The following is a 14,899-nucleotide window of genomic DNA, read 5'->3' as shown; positions in this document are numbered from 1 at the left end:
TTCTGAAAGCACAGTACGCAGGATAGTGGAGCAAGGGAGTAAAAATGAAGGAGAATATCTACAAAAAATAAATAAAAATACATATGTAGTTTTCAAATCACCTTGTTTTTTTTACCTGACGGACCCAGAAGGAGCGTAATGTGTTTGAGCTGTATGTATGTATGTTTGTTTGTTCGTATGTTTGATTCTATGTGCGCCTCTGCAGTCTAAATGGCTTGACCGATTTCTATAAACTAATTCCAAATACATTTAAGTAAAATTTGACCTAGGTAGGTCATTTAAAATACTAATGTATTTTTGTCTTAAATTTACACGATGATGAATGAAACAACTTTAAATCGCGGTATTTATTACTTTTTATTTTTTTGATTTTTATTCTATAGTATCAAGATTGCTTGCGTCGCAGTATCAGTGTTGCTATATGAGCGACGGTGGCGCCCTCATTTTTTGTCATCTCTTTTGTGTCGCACTGTACCTAATCTCCTAGACAAAAACTGGGACTAATCCACAGGACTAATCGAAAGGCACCAGCTTTCAAAAAAATTCATTCATTTCATTTTCATTCCATCTACTACACATACTACTACAGGGGCGGAAGAAGGCATGGGCCCGGGCTCGGTGTGGGCCTCGCGCTGCAAAGGGTCGAGACCACAGTCAAGACCTGTGGTCAAGACTCCCTACTAAATGCACAGCTACAGATCGCGCGGCCGCGGCGGCCGGCGAGTGCAAAGAGGATATAACCACTACGAGTATTTGGCTTTGACCTTCGGGTGGAGGGGATTACTGCGCAACGCACATAATATTTTTCCCCGCCCCGCACCCCGCTAATTGCCCGTTGATACCCAATTTCTGATTTCTGCGCAATAACGGTCAAAGCCAAACTCTCGCCACGCGATTACACTGTTTAATAGAGGTCAGTGGCTTGTAGATATTATGCACAGAACAGTAAGAACATAAATATTATGTATATGAAAGCTACTAAAGCTACGAATCTTAAAATATTGTGAATCGTTAACTTTATACATTCATATTTATACTACAAGCATTTATGCTTGTAGTTTAATGACTTTTAAACACAGCCTTTAAATAATGAACCACAGTTATGAACCCACGATCCCATAGAAACCGAAAACGAGCAAATAAGAAAATTAAAAATTGTGGCAGCGTGTGTAAGTACCATAATATTTTTACTCTGTTGTGTATGACATAAGTCGGCTGTCACATATGACAGCAATTTTATCAATATAGGTTTTTAGGTTTTCGTAAATATAAATAGTAAAATTTTATTAAAATAATAATATCTAGTAAAAGTCTTCTTTTCGTTTAATTTAAATATTCATCCTCACAAAACCATAATGCGATGAAATAATATCCAATATACGAAGAATATAGAAGATTCACAATGATACCTTTTGCAGCTTCAGCATTCTGCCGAAGTGTAGGAAGGCGATATGTTCAGATTAAAAGTGTTTCTCCGTTATATTTCAGTGCTTCTAGAATAATTTGTGGGAAAGTTCAAGTTACTATAACCTGTAACCGAAAATCTAGTAGATTTTTGCACATATCTGCCTACGTCAATAGTAAAAGCGAAATAAGAAATTCACAAGAGCAACAAGTAAAAGAAAATGAGCCCCAAAGGGACTCTAGTAACGTAGTTAAAAAGAAAGATTTAAATAACATAACTGTAAAGACTGAGACTGATGATGATAATAAAGTAACTAAAGTGACTATTGAGAAGTCGAAAGATTCGACATCTGCATCGAATGCATCTAGTCAAGCCGTTGCACAACCAAGTAAAAGAAATATTATTTTTAAAATATTTATTAATTTTACATAACAATTTATTATTTTTACATACATAATATATTATGTTCATTTGCATTTGCAGCTAAGAAAAGACTTCTAATTGATTTTTCTGCTTCTTACACTGAAAGGAATTTCATAACACCGATGCGTGCAATGACAGAGTACTTACTGAAGCAGACAGATCTAGAATCTTTGCCTAAAGTGCTCCGTCGTTCTCCTTATGAATCAGAACCTCCTATTACTGTTTATTACAGAAAAGATGTTGAAGCTAAGGCTATTGAAGTAAGTATACTGAATCATGTTAAAGTTTGATATAAAAAAAAATACTGGTGTATAAGGCGGTTGGCACACTGTGTGGAATGTGAATGTGAGTTTTACCATTGCAACATGCACAGTGAAACACACATTGAAAGCTCATTCACACACATGCAATTCCATACATTAGGATCACACATTTGCTAGCTAGGCTGTGTGATCTGAGGCAGAGTGCCAGTTGCTTATGACTAAAAAGGAAATAAAAATGTCTCCATTTTAGAATATAATAATATATCACACCTATTTTTAGTTAAAACAATCCAGAATCATAAATTATTATGTATGCATTTTATTAATTAACAATTTCTTGATTTTTTTTCTTGGATGCTTACATACTTTTTTTTCTACTTGGCATTTTTAGGTATGGGGGTCAAAAGATAGTCTAGATAAAGAACTTCTAAGAAGAGAATTAGATAGGAGGAGATATGAACAAGGTTATAAATTATTATATTGAATTAAATGGAAATGTATGTAAGGACAGGTTATGTAACCAGTGTGATTATTTGCAGATGTATTTACCGTTAAAAGGAGGCTCAGGAATTATAGGAGAGAAATGGGTCACAAACGTCTCAAGCATGGAGTTGAAGAGATGGGTTTGAAAACAGTTTCAGGCAGAGTTGTACTTACTGCAATCGGAATGTAATACTTATATACTTTTTTAAAATTTGTAGTATGACTTATGTTATATTTTCGTGTACAAAAAAAAAAATTCTTTTTTTAACCCTTTACAACCGGTCTGATAAGATCGTGAGTCTTGACTTTAAAAAAATCTGGACCAAAATCAAATCAACTTTTGCGAACGCAACCTGTGCCGATCGTTAGTGAGTCTATCTGAGAGCGCGCGAAAAACTGGTTTATTAGTGTAGACACAAGTCATAACTTGTCAGTAGCCCAGAGGCCGCAGGAAGGATGGCTGCTTTCTTCGACAACGATTCCCGCTCGCGTAAGTACCTAATATTTACGTAATTTAAACAGATATTTAAACAACTTTCTATGTGTATCGTTTGTTTATGAGTTTCTGTAAAGTATATCAAGCGTTTTTTGTACTTTACATCGATAGTTTTATTAGAATCTTCTTCGAAATTTAAACACTCACGGTCGTGTGATACCGGTCGTAGTACGTACAATTAATCTGTTTTGTTGTGGTGCATTTTTAAGTTGGTTTTGAGTATTATGCTTCCTAAATATGGTTTTATTTTTTATTTTAGGGCTTAAGCTTACTGATGACATGATAGCAGACCTTTTAAATGATGGAAATAATTCAGAGTTAGAAGATTTTGACGAAGACGACCTGGAATTATTCGATCAAGATGTCTTATTTAGGCAAACTAATGATGAAAATCACTTTGAAGGGGAGCAGGTCGATGAAGTTGTCCCTGAGAGTTCCTTTATGTCTCCTTCGACGTCAGCTACTCCAGTAGTGCCACAACCTTCTCCGTTGAATGAGATACAAATCCCGCCGACACCAAGAAACACTGTTCGGGCATCTAAAAGATCACGCCAAGGCAATTCAACTTCTGCTACACATGATAGATCCAGCTTATCAGAAGTTGTTCCGGAAGCTGTTCGAGGAAGAGTTTCAGCATCAGCACCCAGGGCAACGAGAAAGAGAGTCTGGAAGCAGACTACATTCGCAGAGAAAGCGCACGACTATCCTGCTCTGCAAATAAAGCCGGTAAGGCGTCCAATTGATTATTTTAATGACTATTTTGACACTGAGTTTCTAGAAGAGGTATCGCGTTGCACAAACGTATATTTCCTACGCACTACAGGCCGTGAACTCAAATGTACAAGTGCAGAGATCGCTAAATTATTTGCAGCACATATCATCATGGGCTGCATTTCTTTTCCTCGACTGCCGATGTATTGGAGAGCTGGTACTAGGTTAGAGCTGGTATCTCGTCTTATGTCACGAGACAGGTTCCTTGTCCTTCGTAATGCACTCCATGTTATTGATTCTGACATTCCGGCTGCAAATGATACAGGTAATCCGCTATGGAAGGTACAACCTATGATCGACAAGGTAAAACAAACCTGTAACAAGTTGGAAAGAGTGCCGGGATTTTACTCTATTGACGAACAAATGATCCCGTTTACAGGGCGCTGTCAACTACGTCAAGTGGTAAAAAATAAGCCGCGACCTGTAGGCCTGAAAAACTTTGTTTTGACTACATCTGAAGGACTCATGTTAGATTTTGAGATCTACAGAGGTGCTAGATCTACAATTGGTGATTCAAGTCTCGGCCTCGGTCCCTCTGTGATCTTACACTTAGTACAAAAGATTCCTCCCGGCAGTTGTGTGTACCATGACCGATATTTCACCACTGTTGCTTTGATTGAGGAAATGGACAGGTTAGGTCTGCATTCAACTGGAACTATAATGCAGAACCGGATTCCCGATCGAACAACACTAAAATTTAAAAAAGATTCGGAGATGCAACGAGGAGAGACACAGCAATTTGTTTGTGAGCCCACCGCAATAGTAAAATGGAAAGATAATAAATCCGTTTTACTAGCGTCAAACTGTACTGCTGGCGAAGACCAATCAAACGTTAAGAGATGGAATAAACAACAAAAAACATACGTCGATGTTCCAGCCCCAAAAGTTGTGAGAAATTATAATCAATACATGGGTGGAGTCGACGTACTTGATCAGCAGATGGAATATTACCGAGCTTTTATTAAAACCAAAAAGTGGACGTTGAAAGTTCTCATACACTTCTTGGATCTTGCGCTGGTCAACTCTTGGAGGCTTTACAGAAACGATTGTTTAGCCAATAAGTTACCTAGAAAAGAATCACTGGCTCTGCTTGATTTTCGTTTGAATGTTGCCGATAGCTTATCCTGCATACCAGATCGTCTTCGTAGAGAAGAAAATGAGGATGATTTACCATCTGTCCCTCGCCGGCATTATAAAATATTCAGACCAGCTAATGCTCCATCAGAAGCAAAGAGGTATGACGGATATGAACACTATCCTGTCTTTGATGACATAAAAGCACCCAGATGTTGTCGAATGGAAGGTTGTGGAAGTCGCTCTAAAATTAAATGTGCCAAATGTGATGGGTATTTATGTTTGTCTCGTGACAAAAATTGTTTTATGTCCTATCATGTTAAAAATATGTAGTCTTTATCTTTATTAGTATCTACTAAGGCTGATTATTGTTATAATTATGGTTCCTACTGTACTGTCTGTACTTGACATTACAATTACATACTTTGATCTCCTAGAAGTTAATATTTATTATTAAGTTTGATTTTACTCGTTATTGAGTCTTGAAGACTGATTAAAATTATAAAAGAATGTTGAATATGTGTTTTTTTATTAAAATAAATATATTAAAATATGAAATTTTCTTTTATTAATCTATAAATAAATGTAAATAAATCGATGAGAAGAAACACTCACGATCATGCTACTTACAAATTATTCCTGAGACTCACGATTGTGAGGGTCTGATTGCTGGAGACCAGCACGAACAGGATTTTTTTAAATATTTTTCTTACATTATAAGGACCATAAGGAAAGGACAGAATAAGATTTTAACTGGTTTTGACAAAATTTTTGCTCCCGGTTGTAAAGGGTTATATTAATTGTATTTAGTATTTATGAAAGAATGTAGAGATAAAGTAAATTGTGAACAATCATAAGTGTTTCTTTGCTGATTAATTTGGAACTCAAGCTGCTATATTTTTTTTTACAGCAATGGATGCAATTTTCTTTTTAAACTGTGTGCGTGGCTGTACACAGGATCACACAGCTTATTTTCAGAATGCATTCATTCTCTAGCTGACACAGTGAATCAGTTGATTCTGGCATATGGAATTCACAAGTCAGTGCAGGTAATTTTTAAGATTTAATATTTTATGCAATGCTCATCTGTATCTTGTTTAAGAATAAAAATCTTAATTGCTCTCAACATAATAAAAGAAATGGTAAGATTATTTTTTTTAAACCACATAAAAATTATTGTTATGTAATAACACAATTGTGTAGGTATTTAAAAAGGTAAATATAAAATGTACAAAGAACAAGGTACAAATATGATATTATCATAATATTATAGTTATAAATTTATAAAGAATAGAAAAAATTCGATCACGAGGCGGGACTCGAACCCGCATCCTTCGCGCCATTCCGGGGCGGATGCCTAACCAACTCAGCCACTCGTGACCCGCCTGAGCAATCGAATTTATCCTATTCTTTCAGTTTTATGTGTTTTTTTTCTATTCTTTATAAATTTATATTTATAAAGCATTTGAATGCCATAAAAACCAAAAAATATAAATTCAATATTATAGTTATTCCTTTTTCCTGTAACACCACTGTTATGAAAACAAATAAAAAAATGTCACCCGTATTTTTAACTCAATAAAATTATGCGGCAGACTAAATAAAAAATAATAATAAAATGTACCACAAATTTCAGATAGCAGATCCTGATCATCCATATGGGTATACAAACATGAGATATGTATCGTCTTTGATATCGGGTGTCGGTATCTTCTGTGTCGGTTGCGGCCTGTCCTTCTATCATGGGGTCAATGGGATTATTGATCCCCAACCGCTACATGATTTTTATTGGGTAATTGTTTAAAAAATGTTCCCTTGTATTTTATAACCTAGTTTTAATCAATAAACTCAAATTCCTTTATTAAATTTAACTGTTCATATCAAATTAATTTTCTCTTATATGTTTTGCCTTAGAAGTTTTACAATTATAAAAATTTAAATTGAATAAAACTTATTTCTTTCGTAGGCTTATTTCGTCCTTGGCGGCGCTGTGGTGTCAGAAGGCGCAACTCTAATGGTGGCTCTTAGCGCTATAAGGAAAGGGGCAAAAGAAGCTAATATGTCATTATATGAATACAGTAAGATTTTTAATCATTATTTATGGTTGATTTTAAATTAGTAAGAAGAGGTTTTTTTGAATGATCGATATATCAAATGCATTTAATTCACTGAAATTAAAGTCACTAAATATAGTCATAAAAATATAAAAAATGTTGAATCTAATTTTTTTCAGTAATGCGCAGTTCAGACCCGTCAGTGAACGTAGTCCTATTCGAGGATACAGCGGCAGTGGCCGGCGTGGTGGTGGCCGGCACTTGTATGGCGATCTCGCAGTACACGGGCAGCCCGCTGCCGGACGCGATTGGCTGCTTGCTCGTGGGCACGCTGCTGGGGGGCGTGGCCTCGTTCATCATACTGAGCAACGTGGGCGCGCTGGTTGGCCGGTGAGCTCCATTTGTTTGTGCACGTGTATGCGATCTCGCAGTACACGGGCAGCCCGCTGCCGGACGCGATTGGCTGCTTGCTCGTGGGCACGCTGCTGGGGGGCGTGGCCTCGTTCATCATACTGAGCAACGTGGGCGCGCTGGTTGGCCGGTGAGCTCCATTTGTTTGTGCACGTGTATGCGATCTCGCAGTACACGGGCAGCCCGCTGCCGGACGCGATTGGCTGCTTGCTCGTGGGCACGCTGCTGGGGGGCGTGGCCTCGTTCATCATACTGAGCAACGTGGGCGCGCTGGTTGGCCGGTGAGCTCCATTTGTTTGTGCACGTGTATGCGATCTCGCAGTACACGGGCAGCCCGCTGCCGGACGCGATTGGCTGCTTGCTCGTGGGCACGCTGCTGGGGGGCGTGGCCTCGTTCATCATACTGAGCAACGTGGGCACGCTGCTGGGGGGCGTGGCCTCGTTCATCATACTGAGCAACGTGGGCGCGCTGGTTGGCCGGTGAGCTCCATTTGTTTGTGCACGTGTATGCGATCTCGCAGTACACGGACAGCCCGCTGCCGGACGCGATTGGCTGCTTGCTCGTGGGCACGCTGCTGGGGGGCGTGGCCTCGTTCATCATACTGAGCAACGTGGGCGCGCAGGTTGGCCGGTGAGCTTCATTTGTTTGTGCACGTGTATGCGACCTAGCAGTACATGGACAGCCCGCTGTCAGACGCGATTGGTTGCTTGCTCGTGGGCACGCTGCTGGGGGGCGTGGCCTCGTTCAACATACTGAGAAACGTGGGCGCGCTGGTTGGCCGGTGAGCTCCATTTATTTGTACATGTATGCGATCTCATTGTGACATTTTATAAAATTAAAATTTTTTATTAATTTTCTAAAGCACAAAATACACAGAGATAATTTATGAGTATCCTTGAGAGTAAAATTATTAATTTAATACAGATCCATTCGTCAAGAGCAACTGGATGAAATCAACAGCGTGTTGGAGCGCGACTTCATGATTCGAGCTATACACGACGTGAAGGGAATCGATATTGGCAGCAACCTCATTAGATACAAGGTAAATTTTATTTTACACTATTTCTAGTATAACTTATTAAAATAGTCTAGATATTTGTTATAAGTATGTACTAAAAAAAAAAAAATTATATCATAGCCACACTACACTTCAAATTACAATTTATTTTTTCAGGCCGAAGTTGATTTCGATGGGCGAGCTCTAACAAGGTCATATTTGGAAAAACACGATCTCAATGCTTTGTTGGAAGTTAGTATAGCAAATCGTACAGAAATATCTTAAATATATTTATTTGAATAAACTTATATGACGTTATAATCCCAGAAACCAGAACACAAAAAATAACACTTGGTTTTTAACATTTAAGGATATGAAGAAAATTCAAACGATCGACGATGTAGAAGCGTTCCTCCTGAAACATGGCGAGAACATTGTTGATATGTTGGGAGGTGAAATAGATAGGATAGAATTAAAATTGAGGGTGAGTGAGCTATTATATTAGACGAAGACTTGTTAATTTAATTGACAATTGTTTATTGAATATGATAGTTTTATTTATATTTCCTAACTTGAAACGACAAAACTTCTATAAGAGGTGTTGTAACTTGTGTTAGAATAATACCAATAAACATTTCCGGTATAGATCTAGCACTACTGTAAAAGCTTTGGGATATAAATTTAATATTTATATTTTAATTTTATATTTATTATACATTTGAACGCCATACAACCAAAAATATAAATTCAAGTTTTGGCATGTTAGAATCAGTACCTAGGTCTAACACCACGGTTTTTTAAATTCTTATATAAATTTATATCTAATATGAATTTTTGTTTCAGAAAAAGTTTCCTCAAATTCGACACTGTGATTTGGAGATACTTTGAATATCCAGCTATAAAAAGAGTTGTAAGCTATTAATGTTTAGAGTGATTATAGTTATAAATAGGTTTCAATTACAGTCACATTAATAAATTATATCCGAAAATCATGTGATATGTTTTGACTTTTGACACCAAAAAAATATTATTTTTTGACATATTATAGATGTTTATTTTGCGTGGATTTACTCTCTACTTTTGCGTCGATATCAATATTGTTATGTTGTTAATACTATATGCGCCTCGAATAATGCGACAAAAAATTGTACACCCAATAAATGCGTTTTGTTTAAATTATTAATGTATAACAATTAACAAATACAATACAAATATAAAAAGCAAAACGAAGCTCTTAACCTTTTTTCACTACAAATGATAAGTTATTCATTTTGTATTAATATTGCATAGAAATTATTTCACCACTTGATGAAAAAAAGCCTTAACATTATTTAAATAAAGATTTAAAACTATGTGTAAGGTAATGTGGCGAGCTTGTTGCTTATTTATACTATGTATATTCAATGTACTAATATATAATCGGTTCGGCTTTGAAATTCCTTCATTTATACTGGGAATGCATTGCAGCTTTAAAGTTAATTCTCTTTTTAACGAGAGAAGACATTCCACGTAAAGCAGTGAATGGTTTACCCAGGGACAAATTAAAGACAATATTCATCTATTTCTTTAATAACTAATCATATTAATATAATCTAAAAACGATTTTTGAGGTGATTGTTTTAATATTGATTACAAAATATAATAAAATGGATTTAAACTAGACTAGATTATTAACTAAATCTTGTCCATCTTGTCTTTTAGGGAATACTGAACTCCGACTCTGAAATAGAATAGACATTTGTTGTTGCAACTACTGCGATTTATAGATATAACAATAAATTAATACAAAAAAGAAATATATTTGTATATTTGTTTCATTCCTTTCCTGTCTATAATTTCTTAGCTGTAACCTGATTTCTGTGATGTTGTATATAAATGGATATGCTTTATTGTTAAGTTTAGCGTATTATTTAAGAAACATTGATTTGTAAATAAATCTGTTATAATAATAATGTCTTATTATTTTTTACAAATTTTGATACATAACGATTTATAATCATCAGTAAATCTTGTCCACTATAGAAAAAGATTTACTGTTGATCAAAGCGATTAAAAAAAAACAAAACGGGAATATACCTAGTTTTAGTTTTTGGGAGTTGGTACGTTGTACTCTGCGCATTAGAACTTATAATTTTGCATGCACTGCGAGTACTAATACCACAAAAACGTTAAAATCATAGTTTACATACCCAGCTTCGGCGCGCTATTGCGAAAATGCCTATCGTACCTATCTTTGATAGAATATGGAAATCTGTGATGGAAATGTTTGTTACTGTCGAAACACTGAACTGAGTTTTATGATATTTGGCAGTGATATAGATATGCACCAGAATAATATAGGTATAGAAATACTGCCACGATAAACGATTCGGTAGAAATATTGACCTGAGGAAGGACATGATAATTTTATCCCGAAAATCCTACGAGAACCGGAACTATATATACAGAAACCATAGCTAAAGCTATGCGGGCGGACTGATATAATATATAGAAAAGAAGAGATAATATATAGAGAGTAGGTACAAGAATTTTACATACCTACTGTTCAATTTTATATACATTATCAAAATCATTGGTTAGCTTAATTTTTATTTTATTTTATTTTTTATTTTTTACATACATAGATTCCTTACAGCTATTTGTATTACAATATTTTTATTTAACTTTAACAAAACAATACGCCAATAAAAAGGAATACCAATAATAAGACAATTAATGTGACAGTAGTTTTACATTAATTATAACAATGATAAAGTGGAAAAAATTAATTTATACATATATATTTTTGGACATTATAGAATGTTTGGTATGGATGTGTGAATGTGTGTACTGTGTGTGTAGTGTATAATGGTGTAGTGTGGTGAGAATGTGTAAAAGTATTGTATGTATAATGAATTATAATCTAAGCCCGTCACTGCAGTGGGAAGCAGACTGGGACTTGACGTGATGAGAATAAAACCACTTTATTCAAATAATAATTTATTTGATACAAAATATAACAATTCCATTAAACTTATAACTTTGAAATAGTGAGTCATACTAATAAAACATTTCAGCGCTGCATTAACAAACAAAAAAAACATGCTAAAGTATGTATCACGCATTATTAATACGGTACAAAAGTATCTTATATTTAAGGCGTATAGAGTCAAAGGCAGCTAAATCCGTATAGTGCCTGATTTCACTTGAGAATGGCGGCCTAAGCGTCACTCAAATAGTAAACATATCTAACGCAGTTATATTATCCTTCACAAAATACGTTCAAAAACTCAGCTTAGTATCAAAGTCATCTATATCCTCGCTTTTGAGAATCATACACAGCTAAAGTTGCAATCGACCAATCAGAGAGCTTCATTGCCGCAAATTCAAAATGGCTGTCAGTGGTGTTTTTCATACAGTAAAGGTTGTTTGCGTTACACTATTTTTATTGAAAATATTATTTTTGGGCAGTTTGAACGTTGAAAAGCGATAAAATACCTGATCCAAGGTGAAATGGAGGAGCCTGTGAAAGAAGCTGTACCAGGAAAGGCCAGGAAACGACAAAAACATCCTGAGAAATAGAAAGGCTAATTTGGCAAAAAAAGAGAGGTTAGTGCCGACTAGTGATGCACTGCAATGTAGTGTTTTTACGATATTTTCAAACATTATTTTAAATTTTGATTGATAAAATTTATTTTGTGTAGCATATTAATGTACAATAAGTAAAAAAGAAAATATTAGTAAAATATGAATATAATAAATATGTGAGAGATGTCTTTATTCACACATTCGCTGCAGTCTACATTCTGACGAAGTTATAATTTTTTTTTCACCATTAATTTTAAAGCGTATGATAATTTAAACAAATTATTTACAGGTACTCGCCGCAGTTTACCTGAACCACACACGTGCAAACATGACACAAAAAAATAAGAATGCGCGAAACTAAAGTTAAAAGATCTCCTGAGATTTCATAAGACATTTTACGAAAAGCCAATAAAAAAACAACAGGATGCAATAATATTAAAATGTTGTTCTGCAAAACAGTCAGTAGTCAGTATGTCATAAAGACATTCTTGTCTACAGGACAACTCGCTAGTGAAAGAAGGGTGAAAGAAAGGTGACCATAAAACACGAAAGTACGCTTCTCTCAGGCAATCGGTTCACAGATTCATAAAATCGTTGACTTGCATTGAGGCACATTATTGCCGAAGTTCGACTCGTCAACGATAATATATTTTACCCATCGAGCTCAATATAAAAAAGTTATACAAAATGTATAACTCTCAAAACCCCGACAGTGCTGTAAAGTTATCGTATTTTCGAGCGATTTTCAATACGGATTTCAATTTAGGTTTCGGAAACCCTAGAACCGATGCTTGCTCCAAATGCATCGAGTTATCTGAAAAAAATCAAAACAGAAGGAGACTCTTCAAATAAATTAAAATTAATGACAGAAAAAAGAATACATGTGCTGAGGGCGAAAGCATTTTTCAACTTGCTAAGAGAAAAAAAAGAAGGAATGGCAACATATTCTTTTGACTGCCAAAAAAATTTGGTACTACCAAAAGTACCGGATCAAAGTTGCTATTATAGTAGGCAATTGTATTTTTACAATTTTGCAATTATTCGAGGGTCCTCTAACGACCCTCTGAATAAAGATAATTCTTATTCTTAGATCTGGACTGAGAATGAGCACTTTAAAGGAAGTAATGAAATAGCATCTGCTGTTTATCATACACTTAATCAAAGTGATCTGACAAATGTAAATCACATTCGTCCGGTGGCAGACGGATGTGGCGGACAAAACAAAAATAGCGCAATTTTAGCTATGTGTTCTCGTTGGCTTTTAGACAACAGGTCTGTAAAAAAGATGTAATTGGTGTTTCCTGTCACAGGGCACTCTTTCATGCCCGCAGACAGAATTTTCGGTAATATCAAAAAAGACATACGTAAAAGATAAGTAATTACTTCACCTTCTGAATATGCTGCAATTATTGGCCAATTTACTACAGTCACTAAACTGACAAGCATACCTATATTTAGCTGAAAAAACGGCGTTCACGAAGTCTTAAAAACAACCGCTCAATTACATTTCAAAATATCAGAATGTAAACGATTTATATTGAAAAGATCCAAAAAAACTGGAAATGTTTTGGTACGTGGGGAGATTTTTTTCACTTCAGATACAGGAGTACCAAAAAGCATCTGCAAAGTTGGTAAAAAAACCGAAATGATACGGGCTTCCATAATTCCGAAAGGTGTGGAGGTTAAACTTCGAGACGTAAGAAAGCTTCTTACGAACCATTATGGTGAAAATTGGCCAAATTTGCCAGATTTGAATTTCTATTCAAACATATTAAATAACTTACCAGACCAGGAAGCAGGCGAAGGAGAGCAATGCGAAAAGGAAGAACACGAAGGAGAAGATATTTGCCAGATGTGTGATGAAGAGTGTAATTAAATTTATAGTAATAATAATTAATAAACAAACCTACTTTTTTCTTTTCATATAAACCGTCATTTATTTGCTGTTATCCTATTTCTTACTAATAAGTATTATAAAATGAGAAATAGTTTCTTTCACTGTTTTTGGAGCATGTCGCACATCACTAGCTGGATGACGTCATAGGTTTATTGTTACTAACAATTTGTTAGGAACAAATGCAGCTATGTCCATTTCAATTACAATCAAAGCCAGCTAAATCCTGGAGATGGTAACAAAAACAGCTAAGTGGATTTTAATTTATTCAATATCTCTATTTAAGCCACCACTAGGATTGTCTAAGTGCTTTGATCATAGATTTAAATTCCTACAGTAAGTCTTGAATCGTTTTCTATTGTATAGTGGCCATAATACAATGAAATGAAAGCTTTTTTTTGTTTAGTGAAAAATTTGTAGGATTGGATTAAGCTGCCTTTGATTCTATACGCCTCATTTAGCTTTATGGTCCGGGAGCCAGAAGCAGATTTTATGACCAAGTTCCTCTCAAGCGGTAATTAGTAAAATGCATCAAAGTATAGTATTATGAAGCCTCGTGAACGTCAGCTGGAGCTCGGTTGGGGGGGTGAGCGGTTGTAGCCTCTCACACACGTAAGAAAAAAAAGTATATTCATTCATTTCCTCTCAGCTAAAAATTTGTCAAATTGTAGCTAACCCAATATCTAAACGAAAAATAATAATCAGCTGGTTACAGCATGGTGTATTATGCGTCAGCTGGTGTCTCGAATATAATGAGACATTAACAAAATCATCGAGATACGTGGAATTCCATCAACATAAGTCCCCGTAAAAGATAAGTAATAACTTTATTAATTATATATTATACTATTATTTCTTTAATAATTATAGTTAACTAATGTTTTTAGTGGGTTATTTCATATTTGTTACACTTTTATGTAGTTATGTGAATTTGATGATATGATAGTTATTTTTAAATGCAGTTTATAATATTTGTAAAAACATGTTTACCGATGTGGCTGAATGTACGTAGTGTAATCATGTGCACAACTAACCACCTCCAAGTACCTTATTACTGTCT

At 35.3% G+C, this 14,899-nt stretch overlaps 2 protein-coding genes and 1 long non-coding RNA gene across 3 annotated transcripts; all 3 read left to right on the top strand.

Annotated features, from left to right (window-relative positions):
* The first annotated feature begins 1,223 nt into the window (after positions 1–1,223).
* Positions 1,224–10,174, top strand: LOC123691840 (zinc transporter 9). Its single transcript, XM_045636422.1, has 12 exons — positions 1,224–1,793; positions 1,889–2,088; positions 2,483–2,555; positions 2,631–2,760; positions 5,826–5,964; positions 6,552–6,707; positions 6,882–6,993; positions 7,149–7,359; positions 8,306–8,423; positions 8,556–8,630; positions 8,749–8,862; positions 9,222–10,174. The coding sequence occupies exons 1-12, from the start codon at positions 1,403–1,405 to the stop codon at positions 9,264–9,266; spliced, it is 1,764 nt and encodes a 587-aa protein (XP_045492378.1). The 5' UTR covers positions 1,224–1,402; the 3' UTR covers positions 9,267–10,174.
* LOC123691838 (piggyBac transposable element-derived protein 3-like) lies at positions 2,869–5,543 on the top strand. Its single transcript, XM_045636420.1, has 2 exons — positions 2,869–3,064; positions 3,330–5,543. Exons 1-2 carry the CDS (start codon positions 3,031–3,033, stop codon positions 5,246–5,248), a joined length of 1,953 nt encoding a protein of 650 aa, XP_045492376.1. The 5' UTR covers positions 2,869–3,030; the 3' UTR covers positions 5,249–5,543.
* A 1,462-nt stretch (positions 10,175–11,636) lies between the features above and the next one.
* On the top strand, positions 11,637–13,874 carry LOC123691858. Its single transcript, XR_006751458.1, has 2 exons — positions 11,637–11,966; positions 12,235–13,874. It is a non-coding gene; the product is annotated as an uncharacterized LOC123691858 (long non-coding RNA).
* The last annotated feature ends 1,025 nt before the right edge of the window (positions 13,875–14,899 follow it).

Source organism: Colias croceus, chromosome 5 (genome assembly GCF_905220415.1).
Source record: "Colias croceus chromosome 5, ilColCroc2.1".
NCBI lineage: Eukaryota > Metazoa > Arthropoda > Insecta > Lepidoptera > Pieridae > Colias > Colias croceus.
This window is presented reverse-complemented; position numbering and strand designations above follow the sequence as displayed.

Bases quoted from the DNA above. Each gene is read 5' to 3' on its own strand.
- LOC123691838 (XM_045636420.1), top strand. From the start codon at position 3,031: ATGGCTGCTTTCTTCGACAACGATTCCCGCTCGC. The intron at 3,065-3,329 runs GTAAGTACCTAA...TTTTTATTTTAG, and splicing joins CGACAACGATTCCCGCTCGC to GGCTTAAGCTTACTGATGAC.
- LOC123691840 (XM_045636422.1), top strand. From the start codon at position 1,403: ATGATACCTTTTGCAGCTTCAGCATTCTGCCGAAGTGTAGGAAGGCGA. The intron at 1,794-1,888 runs GTAAAAGAAATA...TTGCATTTGCAG, and splicing joins TCAAGCCGTTGCACAACCAA to CTAAGAAAAGACTTCTAATT. The intron at 8,424-8,555 runs GTAAATTTTATT...TTATTTTTTCAG, and splicing joins GCAACCTCATTAGATACAAG to GCCGAAGTTGATTTCGATGG.